The sequence below is a fragment of the Lampetra fluviatilis genome, chromosome 36 (genome assembly GCF_964198595.1).
Source record: "Lampetra fluviatilis chromosome 36, kcLamFluv1.1, whole genome shotgun sequence".
In the NCBI taxonomy this organism is placed as follows: domain Eukaryota; kingdom Metazoa; phylum Chordata; class Hyperoartia; order Petromyzontiformes; family Petromyzontidae; genus Lampetra; species Lampetra fluviatilis.
This window is the reverse complement of record NC_136310.1, coordinates 5,500,906-5,518,263: the sequence shown is the minus strand read 5'-3', so window position 1 is coordinate 5,518,263 and position 17,358 is coordinate 5,500,906. Positions and strand designations below refer to the sequence as shown.

The 17,358-nt window shown below is 47.2% G+C and overlaps 1 protein-coding gene across 2 annotated transcripts; it reads right to left on the bottom strand.

Moving 5' to 3' along the window:
* Positions 1 to 274: 274 nt before the first annotated feature.
* LOC144945035 (uncharacterized) lies at positions 275 to 14,738 on the bottom strand. Of its 2 annotated transcripts, XM_078873223.1 has the most exons (3): positions 14,426 to 14,738; positions 6,013 to 6,084; positions 275 to 5,570 (listed from the first exon to the last, which is right to left on the bottom strand). In XM_078873223.1, exon 3 carries the CDS (start codon positions 5,452 to 5,454, stop codon positions 3,988 to 3,990), a length of 1,467 nt encoding a protein of 488 aa, XP_078729349.1. In that variant the 5' UTR covers positions 5,455 to 5,570; positions 6,013 to 6,084; positions 14,426 to 14,738; the 3' UTR covers positions 275 to 3,987. The 2 variants fall into 2 exon arrangements, with proteins under 2 accessions (XP_078729349.1, XP_078729348.1); XM_078873222.1 differs by lacking the exon at positions 6,013 to 6,084 and having other exon boundaries at positions 14,426 to 14,736.
* Positions 14,739 to 17,358: the final 2,620 nt, after the last annotated feature.

The window sequence follows — 17,358 nt, the reverse complement described above, 5'->3', positions numbered from 1 at the left end:
CACCTCTCGCAAATGTACATATGGAGCTTCTTACAATGCAGATAATTTAAATTAGTTTTTTTGTAAGCCATAAATGCTAGCAGTCTCATGATGCTGGAGGAACAGCAAATTTGAAGATTGCTGTCAAATTCGTAACAAATACAGTGGATTTATGATGCGTGCAATTGCAAAAATATCTCAAGATAGAAACGGTGAACTGGCAATACAACCATTCGTGGTTCTAACTTTGCCGTGTGTTTTAGGTGCACCGATTAACTCACTTCGTCACTGGAGATACAAAGCAAAGTAGTTTTATTTAAAAGTTACAGTTTATTGTTTTCTACAAAACTGACGTTCAAGTGCTTTAACAGTGCTCTCTAAAATAACTCTAACAAAACCTTTTTTTGAAAGGTTGACTGGTATATATAATCTGAAGTGTGTTAAAACATTAATTAATCAATAACATGCTCACTGCAACCTTTGCATCTCAAATAACATCCCACAATGCTCTACGATTTCAAAATGTGCATGTCAAACATAACACGTTTCCTGGTGTACAACACTCACCCAATCCACAAGTAACCCAACTCTTTTTTTCTTTCCTCACTCCCCCAATTTTATTTAGAATGTGCTATCGATGTCACGTAACGAGATGAGGAATCAGTTCGGATCTCTCGCAAGAGAAGTGGCACTCCTTTGAAATTGAGATCGGCCCACGGAAGCGGATACCACGGAGCTACTTCTGAAATCCCTTCCAAGATTCTGATTCAGAAATTCCTTCCAAGTGAGTTTTGGTCCACAAGGTAGAGGGCGGCATTTTGCCACCCGCCCCGTCACAGCAAGTAATCTTTCTCCCGCGAACAATCAAATGGATATTTGTAATTCTCAGCGCTGGATTTCATCCGACATAAATCGCAGAGCAAATTCATTGTGATTGAACTTTTTTTGTTTAGTCATTGGTGACCGAGCCGCGACACTATCAACTAGCTACACTTGAGAACCCGGTTTCATGTATGTTGAACTTCTTTCGCGCCGTACGTAGACAACCCCGCTAATCGGAGGTATGGGGAAAGGACAACAAACTAAACACAAAAAGCAGTTTGAAAGAAATTAGTTTTAAATCTAGATGATTTAAAAGTGCATAGCTCCAGTGGGTACCTAATATACAGGAAGGAAGAGCTTTCCAGACGGCAGAAGCACATCCGAAAGCGCGCAATCACAGGCGGCTGCCTGGATTTGAACCCAGGATGTGTGAGCGGTGCCAGCTCAGAGCTCCGACCTCTGAGCCACCCGGCCACCTCATGCAGAAAACCAATCTCGGTTTCGTCCTCTGTGCCGATTGCAGTCGTCTACAGGTCACAATTCAGCTTCTCAGTTTTTAAGTTCGACGAACGAACAAGAGCAATTGCACAGACACTCTTTCCGTTTGGATGGAAAGAGCCGGAAAAATGTCGAAGTCACTTTGCGGTTTAGACGTTTTGTTGCAGAAGATTGGGGTTCAGATTAAGCCTGTTTAAAGTAGATAATGGGAGGGGGGGTCATACAAAAAATAGCTTTTTGTGTTTAGTTTGTTGTCCTTACCCCACACCTCCCGTTAGCACGGTTGGCTATGTACGGTGCGATAGAAGTTCAACATACATACAACACAATCAAAGTTAAACGTATTTTAAACATCGTTGTATGATGCCTACTAAAGGAAAGATATGCGAGCAAATATTACAATGCGTTGAAAATTTGTACCAAAATTTATTGAACTTGAATACTGAAACAGACTTTGAAGGGGGGACCAAGCCTCCATCATCCCCCCCCCCCCCTTCACACCCCTGCTTTCCACAACACTACAGGCCAGAGGTCGCAACCGGGTACCCGATACCCGTACCCTACCCGATACCCGGCTACCCGTACCCGGCCGGGTACGGGTACGGGTAGCTGTTTGCGACCCTGGTGCGGCCAGGTACGGGTAGGCCGTGAGTCACTGGTGAGTAGCCATTTGTCACTCATTTCGGGTAGGGTACGGGTACGAGTAGGGAACGGCTACCCGTACCCGGCCGGGTACAGGTACCCATTTGCGACCCTGGTGCGGCCGGGTACGGGTAAGGAATCAAAACCCGTTTGCGACCTCTGCTACAGGGTTGTTTCAGATCCAGGCATGGTAGCATGAGGAGAGAGGCGGATAGCTGTGTCCCCAACCAATCACGGATGCGGTGTTTCACATCAATGTCGCACAGAATGTGAAGTGCAGAGCCTCCAAATGCAATGTACACGCGCAGCCCCCTTGTCTATCCACGGTTGGCTACATACGGCGCGAAACAAGTCCAAAATACACACTGCTGGATGAGGACCTCCCCACACTGCGTGGGTTATTGATATTATTTGACCAAATGCATTACGGTACGGGTCGGTGAAGGCAGGCAGCATAGACTAGGGGGCATTAAAGTACAGTACTGTACACAACAATAGTTTTTTGCTGCACTGCCCTCGTGTGCCCAGCTCGTAGCTGCATGTCCCCAGTAGGGCTGAACGATTTGGGGAAAATATTGAATTGCGATTTTTCTGACAGATATTGCAATTGCGATTTGATTTGCGATTACATTTTTTTAAGTCAAGCTTCAGTTCAATATTCACTGTGTAATAGATTTAAAAAGTGTGATGGAGCATTACCACATGGTGCCATCAAAATATGAACTGCTCTATATATTCCAATGCAGGGATGAGAACTTAAAACATATGAATTGCTTCCAACATATATTTATTAAAATGTTTGAATTGAAATAGAACAATCAAACATAGAACAAGTGTTAATTTAAATAAAAAAAGTTATAATAATAAAAAATAAAACAATTCCAATAAGAAATTACTTTTCAAATTGCAAAAAATCGCAGCCTTTTCAATTTGCTAATCGCATTGTTTCAAATTGTGATTTCGATTTGAAATCGATTAATCGTTCAGCCCTAGTTCCCAGTGGTTGACCTGGTGTGCATGGTGGTCACCCATTAAAACACTGTCCAGGCAAATTTTTGCTTAGCTTTGTGAGATCTGACGGCATTGGCCACATTTCCCAATGATTTGGTCGGAAACACAGATATGGGCATTTGAAGATTTACATGTTCTTGTTGAAGCAACGATAAACAGGGGACTTTCCACAGTTCACGGGTTAGCCAAATTATGCAACATTCTCTACATTGGGGTCACTTTCAAGTCTTGTTGACCTGCCCCAACTGGACATCTGTGAAACAGAGCTAATTGGATTCCTACAGTCTAAATAAATATTCTGATTCTGAAGTCATGTACTTGTGTACACACGTGCAGCCCTCTTGTCAATCCATTGCCGTATGAAGGCCTCCCCATGCCGTGCTGGTCATGGGGGTTAATATACCAGGCTGTTCAGTGTGTGTGTTCGTGAAGGCAGGGCACATAGAAGTCGGGTACAACAACTGATTTTGCGGCATTTCCCTCTGCTAACAACGTCGCCCCACAGCAGCAGACAACACCAGTTTGTATGCACGGTGGTCACCCATCCATGCACTTTTCAATCTCAATCCTGTTCAGTTTTGGAGATCTGGCGAGGTTGGGCGCATTACGAGCGATTTGGTCAATGACCTCCGATTATCACGGTTGGCTACGTACAGTGCGAAAGAAGTTCAACTTACATACATACATACAAAGGCACTAAGTCTTACTTTCATAAAACTGATGAACAGCCTCACTGCTTGTGAGATTCAAAAACGGCAGCTATATACTGATATGTGAGCAAATGCCAATCTAAGGTCCACGATACGATACATTGGGCCAACTCCAACAACTCGTGCTTGGCTTCTTGTGGCAGCAATTTGGAGAACCCGGAGAAAACCCACAAACTTTAACTGTCATCTCCAAGCCTCCTCGCAGCTAACATTCTACACCCCACATTACAATTCACGGTACGTCTGACAATTTGTCCCGGCCTATCCGTATATTTTTCCTACTTGCGCCCAAAAAAAAGAGGCTTATCGTCGGCCACCGTTCGCATCACAGCGACACTTCCATCGCAGCAAGTGGTCGCGATTCCGGCCCCAAGTCTTGGCCTCGCACAGAACCGTCCGTGACGCTGGTGCCATCTTTGGCCGCCTTGTTCTGCCGCCGGCTGCCACGGTAGTAGCGGCGGTAGAGCAGGATGCCGGCCATCGCGCACGCTGCCAGTGACACTGTGCCCAGCAGCAGCCACAAAAGCGGGCCAGTCGCCGGACCCTTCGACAGAGCACCCGGCGATGGTTGGGCATTGGCGAGCAGAGCCATCTCGTTCGACGTCATCATCATCGTCGTCGTCGTCGTCATCGCCATCGTCGTCGTTGTCGTCGTTGTCGACTCCAAACTGGTGACCACGACGGCTGGATTTTCCGAGCACGACTTCCCGTCCGGCCCCAGCTCGTAACCGGACTTGCACTCGCACGTGTAGCTGCCTTCCAAGTTGACGCAAGCGTGCGCGCATCCGCCCCGACTCCCGTCCGAGCATTCGTCCACGTCGATGCAGTTGAGGCCATTGGCGTGCTGCTTGTACCCGGCGGGGCAGCTGCACTCGTAGAAGCCGCTCCTGTTGATGCATTCCCACTGGTTGCACAAGTGGTCCTCCTGGCACTCATCCACATCCTCGCACGCCGTGTCATTCACCTTGGAATAGCCTGGAAAGCAGTCGCACGTGAAGGAGCCCTCCGCGTTGTCGCACAGCCCATTCTCGCACGCATGATGGTCATCGCACTCGTCCACGTCCTCACAATCGTTGGAGACAGCATTGAATGCGTAGCCCGGCTCGCAAGTTTTTGCCTCCCTTCTGCGTCGCTCTCCCTCTCGCCCAGCTCCCTCTACCCATCCCCCCTCTCCTTGTTCTCCCTTCCACTCTCCACGGCCGCTGGCCCTCCGCCGCTCTCCGCCGTTTCCCTCCTGTGCCCAGCGGCACGCGACGCCCCGCACACCCGTTGCGTCGGCGCAGTAACGCGGCCTCCACTCCACGACGGCCGCCCGCGCTTCCCCCTTGCCCGCGCGTGACAAGGTGGCGCAGTGTGCGAGTGAGCAGCTCAGCGCTGGCTCATTCTGCTGCCACGCTGCGTAGGTTCCATCACCGGCGCCGGCACCCCCATCAGCTCCTTCTCCCATGGTCCACACGAATCCCCGCAGTGGCCCCCCCACACCAGGGAGCTCCTCACATGCCCGCCGGTCCCTCCGCAGGCCCAGCCACAGCTCGGTGGGGGAGTCTGGAGTGACCGAGTCCAGCAGGGACCCGAGCTGCCGTGCTTCGGCGGGGCTGTGCACCGTCGCCAAGTATCCCCGTCCGTGAGTCATCCTGTGGCAATGGCCCCAAGCCTCCCGTAGGGTCAGCGGCCGTGCGGAGAGGTGTACGGAGTAGCATCGGTGGTCCTCGCACGAGTGGCCGTCGCGAAGCAGCAGCGCTGGAGGAAGATGCGCTAGTGTTGCCAGCAGGAGGAATGCGGCGGCAGGCATGATTTTAGTTGTATATTTTTTGTGCTTTCCTTCTCACTGGTTTGTTGCGTTGTTTTATTCAGTGGATCTGATGGCGAGTGGCATCATCGGATGTGTGACACGGCTCAGATGAAATCCTGTAAAAAAAAGCAATGCACAATGGGTGTCACGCAACCCATCCGATACACTTTAGGATAAGGATTTGGATTTTTAGGACGCTTAAATACCTTAGAAACGTCCAGCGCCATCTCATCCCAACCAAGCAAATGTCCTGCTGAAGCCTAGCTAAGCAGACCACCAGGGGCAGCTGTCCTTGTGTGTCACAAGGTGCACGCAGCAACTGGCCTATATCAGTGGGTACCAGTCTCCCAGGCTTGGGTGGCAATGCTGCCAAGTGGTTTTTCCAAATGATTATTTTCGAGTAATGTATAAAATCTGGACTGTGATGCAATTACACGTGGCTTAATCTCTTTCCACGTAACGTCACGGGGATGTTTAACGTGAAGCATATGGTGCACGCTTATGGCTAATATACCGGCAGTATTAATCAGGGCGCCCGCTGGGTTTAACACTCCGAACCTCTGTAAGAAGCGGAGAACGTGCGACTGCTCCACCACGAAGCGCTTCTTACCCGGCGTCTTTCTACGTCGCCTGGAACACACACACGCACAAGTTCACAGGGGCAAGCTGCCAATAGGGGGTGCCCCTAGGGCGAAAAAAAAGAGGACTCCGCTCTCCGACCCTGTGAGACGTTTCATCACGCGAGGGGCCCAAAAGTACACTCGAGTGTTTATTACAAGGCCTCAATTTAAATTTAAATCATATGATACGTCGGAAGTTTTTTTTTCAATCATCAGGCGCGTGCGGCGTGTAACCGCACAATTTGCATTTTCACGGAGGTAAATTGGTAAACTTGGCGAGAGGTATGGCTGTGGGTCGGTGACGACTGGCGCCTGAGAAACCCTGTTTGAGAGAAGGGTTAAAAAATTAACCCGTAAAAACTATATATGCGTGGCGGCTAGAGTCCTCTCGTCCTCTGGCTTGAGATGGCTGCCACCTATGGGTCAGATGATTGCCTGCCACCATTAAGCAATTGGTAATTAAATATAATTGATTTTTTCCTAAAAAGTGTAAAGTTATGGAAAATATTTTTCACGAAAATTAATTGTCACGCACAACGAGTCTGTGTGAAAAATGTCAGCTCGATTGGATCACGGGAAGTGGGTTAAAAAACGACCGAAAGATTTGCACGGTCGTAAGCGCGCAAGCAAGTGAACTTAATATAAAGGATTTAAAAAATTAACCCGTAAAAACTAAGTTTTTCACTATAAATCCTTTATATGCGTGGCGGCTAGAGTCCTCTCGTCCTCTGGCTTGAGATGGCTGCCACCTATGGGTCAGATGATTGCCTGCCACCATTAAGCAATTGGTAATTAAATATAAAAACATTTTTCCTAAAAAGTGTAAAATTTTGGGAAAAAATTTTCACGAAAATAAATTGTCACGCACAACGAGTCTGTGTGAAAAATGTTAGCTCGATTGGATCATGGGAAGTGGGTTAAAAAACGACTGAAAGATTTGCACGGTCGTAAGCGCGCAAGCAAGCAAGTGAACTTAATATAAAGGATTTAAAAAGAGCGGTGGCCACTAGTGTTCGACAACAAGACAGACGCCACCAAGCACTGGAGTAGGGGTCACGCAGGGGTTAAGTTGGGCCAAGTGGGAGATGCAACGTGGACCAGACAGCCTCAGCGGGGATGGGCGTAGGGGTTGCACAGGGGATGAGTCAGAGAGGGTTTGACTAATTTGTTCGATGACTTCGTAATCGCAGGTAACAGCCGGGAGCCACGCGCACTATGTGGGTTGGGTAAAGGGCGGTGGTGGTTTTCGCACTGTACATACAGCTACCCCTGAATAATACTCTCGTAATGCGAGCAACTCAATCGTGCGTGGGGTGGAGCGATGGTGGCGCAGTGGTTAGTGCACAGCACGGATCAAGTCGTCGATCCGAGTTTGATTCCGACTCTCGGCTTCAAGTCGGTGAGAGTGACATCCGAACCGGTTCTGCGCCCCCCCCCCCCTTTTCCACCGACCTGCACTGACCAGTGCGAGGAAGTATGGCCAAGCAACCTCCATGAACAACCCGGTTAGGGAAGCCCTACATCCAGCAGCGGATTGACAGTGGGGCTGTATATTTGTGCATTCAAGTATTCGTTAGAGAGAAGCTGATTTGTTTGGAATGACGGTAAACTTTATTTCTAGTTCTCTCACTTCTGCTCTCAATGCACCCTCATGCACTTCACCTCTGCATTCAAAAACCTACTCCACAGAATCTCCTCTCTCTCTACCAAACACTGTACCTGATTCCACAGCACCCATGTGGTTTCATAGCACAATGGAAACCGCAGCAGCAGCACGAGAGAGAGAGGGGGGTGGTCAAAATCAATTGTCCCAAGTCGACAACTCACGGGGGAACCGGCAAGAAAACATTGTGGCTGTAGTCATTAGCAGCAGTGACAGGGGGGGTGGGCAATGTGCTGTGGTGGTGGGGATATGCAGCCGATCGTAGAACAAAGGGGCACTGCAAAGGGGGTAAATGCGCTCTCGACTGCTCCACACAGAGCTGTGTTATGCATGGGCAGCTGTTTCCAACTTGTTCACAATAATCAGAATGATATGCAGCCGTTGTGTGGATCCGCTGACTAATGAAGGCCTCCTAAAGACCATACTTCATCACGTTGATGAGGTTAGTGAAGGGGCGGTTTGTTGAACCACGTCCGGCTCAGACATAACTTGCCACTGATGTCATCTCTGGCCTGGATTCGCACTCAGGTCATGAGGAACTGAAGCACAACGCACTAACCACGCACAGTATACCTGGGGCAAAATCACTCACACGTTCATTGGCTTATACAATACTGACGCAATAATTTAAACTTGTAGCACACACAGTATTCACTCACTCTCATAGAGAGAGAACGACTCAGAGGCACGAGGAACCACAAAAAAGCAGAAAGGGAGCAACTTTCGATTTAAAACTTTCGTGACTGCAGGGATTCATCTTCTTGGTTCTTTCGGTAAAGTCACGTAGAAGGGAAATAATAAAATAATAAAAATTAAACAATAAAATAATTCGCACTAAAAATAAAACGTAATAAAATAATTCTCAACTTGATTACCCAGTGCCAAACAATTGCTTCAGCTCTATCCAAGGTATTATCGGCCAGCTAATGAATGAGCGTTTCCATGCAGAAGGAACCAGGAGCACAAGCATAGCTACATTCCAGTCACGCGAGCTAACGTTTTCAAACGGAGAAGTCCACTGCAATCGTTGATGATCTGAGGGGCAGGCAGGGGATGTGCGATGGCGTGTCCACCGATTCCTCAATGAAAAGGCTCACGATCGGGTACCGGCTCCAGCTCCTGTTGGATGGAGGTGTGAGTTGGAGTTGGGGTAGGAGAGTTGTTGTGTGTGGGTGCCACCATAACAGTGACGCGCCGATAAGGAGCGTGAACTCGGGTGGGCCCACAGGGACCATTCAGAATTAGAATATGTATTTATCCTGGAGGAATCGGATGAGCTATAAAGTTATTTTTCATAGATGTCGTCCAGTAGGGGCAGGTCAGAAAGTTACAACAAAAACACGATAGGAGTGCATGGGTAAGGATATATGGGTAAGGATACATGGGTAAGGATATATGGGTAAGGATATATGGGTAAGGATATATGGGTAAGGATATATGGGTAAGGATATATGGGTAAGGATATATGGGTAAGGATATATGGGTAAGGATATATGGGTAAGGATACATGGGTAAGGATACATGGGTAAGGATACATGGGTAAGGATACATGGGTAAGGATACATGGGTAAGGATACATGGGTAAGGATACATGGGTAAGGATATATGGGTAAGGATACATGGGTAAGGATATATGGGTAAGGATATATGGGTAAGGATACATGGGTAAGGATACATGGGTAAGGATACATGGGTAAGGATACATGGGTAAGGATACATGGGTAAGGATACATGGGTAAGGATACATGGGTAAGGATACATGGGTAAGGATACATGGGTAAGGATACATGGGTAAGGATACATGGGTAAGGATATATGGGTAAGGATACATGGGTAAGGATCGAAGTAATAAATCACATTTGCAAAAGTGGCTGGATCTAGCAGTGCTTCAAAGTATGTTTTGAAGGGAGGAACAAGATTGTTCCAAAGCGTTGGTGCTGCAGCAGCAAAGGTTTGTCACCTAATCCAATGATTGCTCTTGGGATAGTGAAGAGGCACTTACATGGACGTCTTAGGTTTCTTAGATTTGAAAATTGGTTTCATAAACGAGCTAAGTACATGGCAGATTTTCCAAATCAGGATTTAATGGATGAACAGGGCCCAATGTAGAGAAGGGCCCTTACCCCCAGCACCCTCCTAGCGCAGGCGCTGCTCTCGATAGGTGTGTAGTGTAATAGTGCAGGCTGGTGGACAGCAGCGGAAACTGTGGTGGACAGACACAGTACACACGCCAGTGAGGGCGTGCACGGTGTGTGGGTAGAGGGGGGAACTAGGGTAAGGGTCACAGAGGACCCTATCTGGAGGCCCCTGGAATCTGCTAGTGGGTTCGAGAAGGGAGGCGCGGTCAGGGTGGAGCCAGGCAAACTAATTTCTTTAGAACTACTTTTTGAGTTTAGTTTGTTGTCCTTTCCCCGCACCTCCAATTTGCACATTTGGCTAAATACAGTGTGAAAGAAGTTCAACATGTTATTATATTTCCCATGCTATTGTCTCAGGGGTTTTGTTTGTACCTCATAGGGGCGGAAACCCAATGTGACTCACAAATCTCAATTGTCAAAGTGTCACAATGGTTGCTCAGAAGCGGAAGCCTCTCTCCTCATACAGGAACCTCGGTTCAGGGTTCATATTAATTCTAAATGATTAATTATCCACAACAGGCCCTGAGGCGCGAGTCTGTAGCAAGCCATGGTGGCTATACCGAACTGATGATTCCTAATGAGGACATTTCCGACACCTCGTTTGCAGTTTTGATTGTGCCACGCCTAGACGTAAAATGGAGCCATGGTGGCGAGATGTTAACTACCTCGCCTGGTATGCAGGAGGTCGTGGGTTCGATCCAGACCCTGACGCCTGCTGCTGTATATTTGGAGCTTGCATATTCTTCCCATGGTCGCGTGGATTTTTCTTCGGATCCTCCGGTTTTCCCTCCAAATTTAGAAACGTGCGTTTAAGAGTATTTGGGTGCTATACATTTCAACATGATAAGTCGTTTCGTTGAGCTATCATTTGCGGCCAGGTAACTTTTGAAAAAGAGCTATAGAGCTCAGGGGGCCTTATCTGGTAACAATAACAATATTGTTTTATATTTGTATTATTTTATTATTTCCCTTCTACGTGACTTTACCGAAAGAACCAAAAATATGAATCCCTGCAGTCACGAAAGCTTAACAAAAAAAGCTTTAGTTTATACAGTCATCTTATTGTCGTACGGCACGCTTAAATAACATGGCCACTATTTTTTATCCCGGTGTTCTAATCGAGGAGTATGCGTTATGCAAGCAGCGCGTTGATGTTACATGACCTATGGTCACAATTGCACCTTCTCCTGCCTAGGCTCGAGAGGTAACCTCTTGTGTATATTGTTACTCATAACATACGTGGGCTGACGGATGTATTTATGAAGGCAAATAGGTGGAATGGATTCAACTTTCTGGGTTCTTATCAGCAGCTAGACCTTATAAGCAAATGCTGGGCCGCTGTCAAATGCTATCAATAAGCAGGAATCCATGCAAGTTAAACTTTTGGAGACCGTAAATAAAAATTAACACTGCAGAAAAACTCATGTGCTGATGGACACTGTAGTGGGTGGTAAGAAATGTTGATTTTAAGTGGGCTTAGAAAAAGATTTTAGTTTATTGGCCTATTGGGTTTTCGACCAATATTTGTTCAAACAAGGCAAACTCTTGACTGGTTTTAACTTTCTGGGTCTCTGCAGAAGTGTCACACCTATGCATATGTTTTTTAAATAGACATTCCTAAGTGTCGAAAGTTTAAAAATTACTTGTGGAACAATCGCACTGACTTTTTACACGGCTTACATTGCCGGTGAAGTATCCTTCTTAGACAGGCAGTCTGGTTACTAATGTACTTTATGCAGCAGCAAAAACGATATGCAATATATCACTCAACACAACCACTTATACAGGGAGGGGTGTGGGTCATACGATGCGATGGAGGACCTGGAGGAAATGAATCTGTATAACACCATTGGAACCTCATTTGCCAGTAAAAAATATGATAATTGTTTTTTTACCCTTCTATCTGGCAACAAAACTGACACCTTTTTTTACAAGGAGTCATGTTTGCATAGACCACAATACCTGCAGTCATAATGCAAACAAAACACATAACTCTGATAATGTATGTGCACTGTCCTTGAAGTTGATTGGTCCACACCCGAGACAGCTTTCCTTAGAGCCTAGTCTCTCACATGGGTTGGACCAGATGACGCCAAAAGGCGAATCTGTATAACTTCACGGCCGAAAGCGGGTGATTCGTTTCAACCAAATCGTATACAACACCACAGTGGCTCGCGTATGGCGAAATCACCCTCACATGCACACGGGCTGTGCCCACCTCCGATTAGCACGGTTGGCCACGTACGGTGTGAAAGAAGTTCAACATACAGTGTGTAAAGAGGTGTACAGACTGCAGAGAAAACATGACCCACGTTGGCCACTGCTACGCATCCCAATCGTTCAGCCCTGGCTGGCGAGGGCACTCGCGAGACGAGAAATGGTCTTAAATAAGCGTCCATATGTGACATAATCGATTAATTGATCGTACATAAACGCCACAATCGATTAATCAATCGATTAGTCGTCTCCCGAAGGAGGGACCCCCCCCACCCAACCTCTGCCCCCAACAAACTACGCTCAGCTTGACTCGGATGATGATGTTCATGGAGTGATCACCTCCCGTCCAGCGGCACGCCACACGTGGCAATCGGTGAGATTTTTTTTTTACCCCCCCAACTATTTTCGTGTTATCCTATTAGTCGAGTAATCAAATCGATCACCTCCGAACTAATCGATGACTTAATCGAATAGCGCAGTCTACCACGTGGATCATCAGTCTGCTGGTGAAGAAGTTGTTGATGTTGTTGCGTTGTTGCCCTTAGTGACCCGGCCTTAAACAACCAAAGACAAACATCCGAGGCTGATGGGCAATGCGCCGTGGAGGATAACAAATCGATTAAGACCCACACGGCTTAGCGAGTTGGTGGTGTGGCCGCTAACACCACGCCCGGCCGCCTTTGTCTCCCAACTGGCGATGTTTACACACCGCACCAGGTACTCATTTGAGGCTGAGTCGACCTAGGGGAGGCCCAGGACCGGTTCAGATAATTTTCGTCAGCGGTGTTGGCCTTGAATGGGAATCTGACTCGGGTTAACCGCGACACTGCCGCTCCCCCTACTCACACAACTCACACTCACACATCTCACAACTCACACATTCACGCACACAACTCACACTCATTCACTCACACAACTCACACACAACTCACACTCATTCACTCACACAACTCACACACAACTCACACATTCACTAACACAACTCACACTCACTCATTCACTCACACAACTCACACTCATTCACTCACATCTCACACACACACATTCACTCACACAACTCACACTCATTCACTCACACAACTCACACATTCACTCACACAACTCACACTCATTCACTCACACAACTCACACTCATTCACTCACACAACTCACTCACAAACACACATTCACTCACACAACTCACACACATTCACTCACACAACTCGCACTCATTCATTCACACAACTCGCACTCATTCACTCACATCTCACAACTCACACATTCACGCACACAACTCACACATTCACGCACACAACTCACACTCATTCACTCACACAACTCACACACAACTCACACATTCACTCACACAACTCACACTCACTCATTCACTCACACAACTCACACTCATTTACTCACACAATTCACTCACAACTCACACTCATTCACTCACACAACTCACACACATTCACTCACACAACTCACTCACAACTCACACTCATTCACTCACACAACTCACACTCATTCACTCACACAACTCACACTCATTCACTCACACAACTCACACATTCACACATTCACTCACACAACTCACACTCACTCATTCACTCACACAACTCACACTCATTCACTCACACAACTCACACTCATTCACTCACACATTCACTCACACAACTCACATTCACTCATTCACTTACACAACTCACACTCATTCACTCACATCTCACGCTCACATATTGACTCACACAACTCATTCACTTACACAACTCACACTCACTCAACTCACTCATTCACTCACTCACAACTCACACTCATTCACTCACACATTCACTCACACAACTCACACTCATTCACTTACACAACTCACTCATTCACTCACACAACTAACACGCACTCATTCACTCACACAACTCGCACTCATTCACTCACATCTCACAACTCACTCATTCACTCACTCACACTCATTCACTCACATCTCACACACACACATTCACTCAAAACAACTCACACATTCACTCACATCTCACACACACACATTCACTCAAAACAACTCACACATTCACTCACACTCATTCACTCACACAACTCGCACTCATTCACTCACATCTCACAACTCACACTCATTCACTCACACAACTCACACTCATTCACTCACATCTCACACACACACATTCACTCAAAACAACTCACACATTCACTCACACGCATTCACTCACACAACTCACACTCATTCACTCACATCTCACACACACACATTCACTCAAAACAACTCACACATTCACTCACACTCATTCACTCACTCATTCACTCACACAACTCACACGCACCCATTCACTCGCGCGGGTCCCACCACTCACTTCGCAGGGTGGTGTTGTTCCAGACTGGTATGCGCTCTTCTCCTCCCGATCTGCTTGACGTCTTACACTGCACGGTGCTGTTGTTCGCCCTCTGTTACCCCCCCCCCCACCACCACCACCTCTGTCTCCGTGTCTCCACCACCTCGTGTCGTCTCCGTGTCGTGTCCGCCTGTCGTCCGCGTCGTCTCCGTGTCCCGTCCGCCTGTCGTCCGCTGCTACTTGAATCGCGGAGCGGCTTTGGGGAGGAGCCGAGTGAATGTGACGTCACAGCTCGCGTGTGTCGGTGTGTGTGTTAGTGTGTGTGTTGGTGTGTGTGTTGGTGTGTGTGTCGGTGTGTGTGTCGGTGTGTGTGTTGGTGTGTATGTCGGTGTGTGTGTGCTAGTGTGTGTGTGTCGGTGTGTGTGTTGGTGTGTGTGTCGGTGTGTGTCGGTGTGGGTGTTGGTGTGTATGTCGGTGTGTGTGTGCTAGTGTGTGTGTGTCGGTGTGGGTGTTGGTGTGTGTGTCGGTGTGTGTGTTGGTGTGTGTGTCGGTGTGTGTGTTAGTGTGTGTGTCTGTGTGTGTCGGTGTGTGTGTGCTAGTGTGTGTGTGTCGGTGTGTGTGTTGGTGTGTGTGTCGGTGTGTGTGTTAGTGTGTGTGTTAGTGTGTGTGTCTGTGTGTGGGGAGCGATGGTGTAGCGGTTAGTGCGCTGCGCTACGAACCTGGCGACCCGGGTTCAATTCCCGCTCACGGCCACCAACACCAGTGACGATTATCTGAACCGGTCATTGGCCTCCCCTAGGTCGACTCAGCCTCAAATGAGTACGTGGTTGCGGTGTTTAAACATCGCCACTGGGAAGACAAAGGCGGCCGCGCGTGGTGTTGGCCACCCACCCCCTCGTGTGCCGTGCCGACCTTCATAGGTGCTCGCTCACAGCACTTGCCCCAACAGTTTGTTAAGGCTACCCGGGGGATCTTTGCCTTGTGTGTTGTGTCAGCGTGTTTGTTGTTGAACTGATTGGAGTTGCGGTGTCAACATCGGGCCTCTGTGGAGTCTGCTGAAGGACGCTGCTTGATGGTAACCTCTATAACCAAAACCCAACTTTGGAAAGCACCATCTAATAACAAGTATAACCCGTAAAAACAAAGTTTTTCACTATAAATCCTTTATATGCGTGGCGGCTAGAGTCCTCTCGTCCTCTGGCTTGAGATGGCTGCCACCTATGGGTCAGATGATTGCATGGCAGCATTAAGCAATTGGTAATTAAATATAATATTTTTGTCCTAAAAAGTGTAAAATTTTGGAATTTTTTTCACGAACATTAATTGTCACGCACATCGAGTCTGTGTGGAAAATGTCAGCTCGATTGGATCACGGGAAGTGGGTTAAAAAACGACCGAAAGATTTGCACGGTCCTAAGCAAGCAAGCGAACTTTATATAAAGGATTTAAAAACAAACTATGACAGGCATGTTCCTCTGGTTGTCAGCAACGTATCAGTTGCCTTGTCGAGCCAGGGAAGTGATGCTACCACCAGCGCCACCATCTGAGAGAGCCCTGCTGAAACAACAGACCCTGACTGCCAGCCAGCTTTTGACACTTCACGAGGTTTCAAAGTGCACTTAGCCTGGCACAAGTGCTACAATGACATCGCCACCAATTAGTGGGCAATGTCGGGTTTACTGTTGTAGTTGCGTGTGCACGTGCCAGCTTGTGTTGACAGCTGTCTATGAATGTGTGCGTGTGGGGCCGTCCATAAATGACGTCACGCGATTTTGGACGATTTTTGACCCCCCCCCCCCCATCGTTACACGGCATCACAAAAAGTCAGACCCCCCCCCTCAAATATGACGTCACAAAGCTCTGCCCCCCCCCCCAAAAAAAACATGCTTCAAAGCGCTTTAAAATATTGTCATTGTAGTGCGTATTTAATGTGGCGCTGCACTCTGATGTTGTAGGAGAAAACATTTATAAAAAAAAGTATATTTAATTAAGTAGAACGTGTTGTCTATATTTATTTAAAGTTGCGCATTTTGATGTGACGTCACATGTCTCACCCCCCCCCTCGTCACACATCGTCACAAATGTCTGACCCCCCCCCCTAAGTGCGTGACGTCATTTATGGACGGCCCCTGTGTGTATGAAGCGTTCATTCTAGATATTTGAAAGTTTTCGTGACTGCAAGAATCCATATTCTTTCGTTATTTCGGTAAAGTCACGTCGGTGAATAAAAAAAAATTCTCACCGAAATTAAAAAATAAAATCATGTTTGTTTTCACCGATGTGACTTTACCGAAAGAACCAAAGAGTATGAAGCATTTTATTTTATTTTACTTTTATTAATTTTAATGTTTTACCTACGTGACTTTACCGAAAAAACCTAAGAATAGTAATCCTTGCAGTCACGAAAGCTTCAAATCTAGAAGTATGAAGCATTATTTTGCTGTCCAATGTTTGCGTGTCAGCTTCTTACTGCCGTCTTGTCAGACAGGCAAAACGGTGCCTTGTGTGTCAGTGTTTCCATGTGTCAGCAATAACTGCCTTGATGCACCACGCAATTTGTTTGTCACACGTCTGCGTTGGTTCATGTTCGCGACTCTCACGTCTTCTTGCGTTCGGCTGATGATGTCGATGCAGAGCGACAACTTTCAATTTCACTTGCAGGTGGTTCGTCAAGCCAGATGACTGTGTAAGCAGCAACGACGTTTCGGCCACAACACAAGCAGCCGTCCTCAGGTGAAGAACACATGAGGACGGCTGTTCTTCACCTGAGGACGGCTGCTTGTGTTGTGGCCGAAACGTCGTGAGGATTTTAATATGTTTATTTGTATTATTTCCCTTCTACGTGACTTTACCGAAAGATCCAAGAATATGAATCCCTGCAGTCACGAAAGTTTTAAATCGAGATGTACGGTCTGTTCTGGATGACCACATTCGCACATATTTTTTTAAAGTTT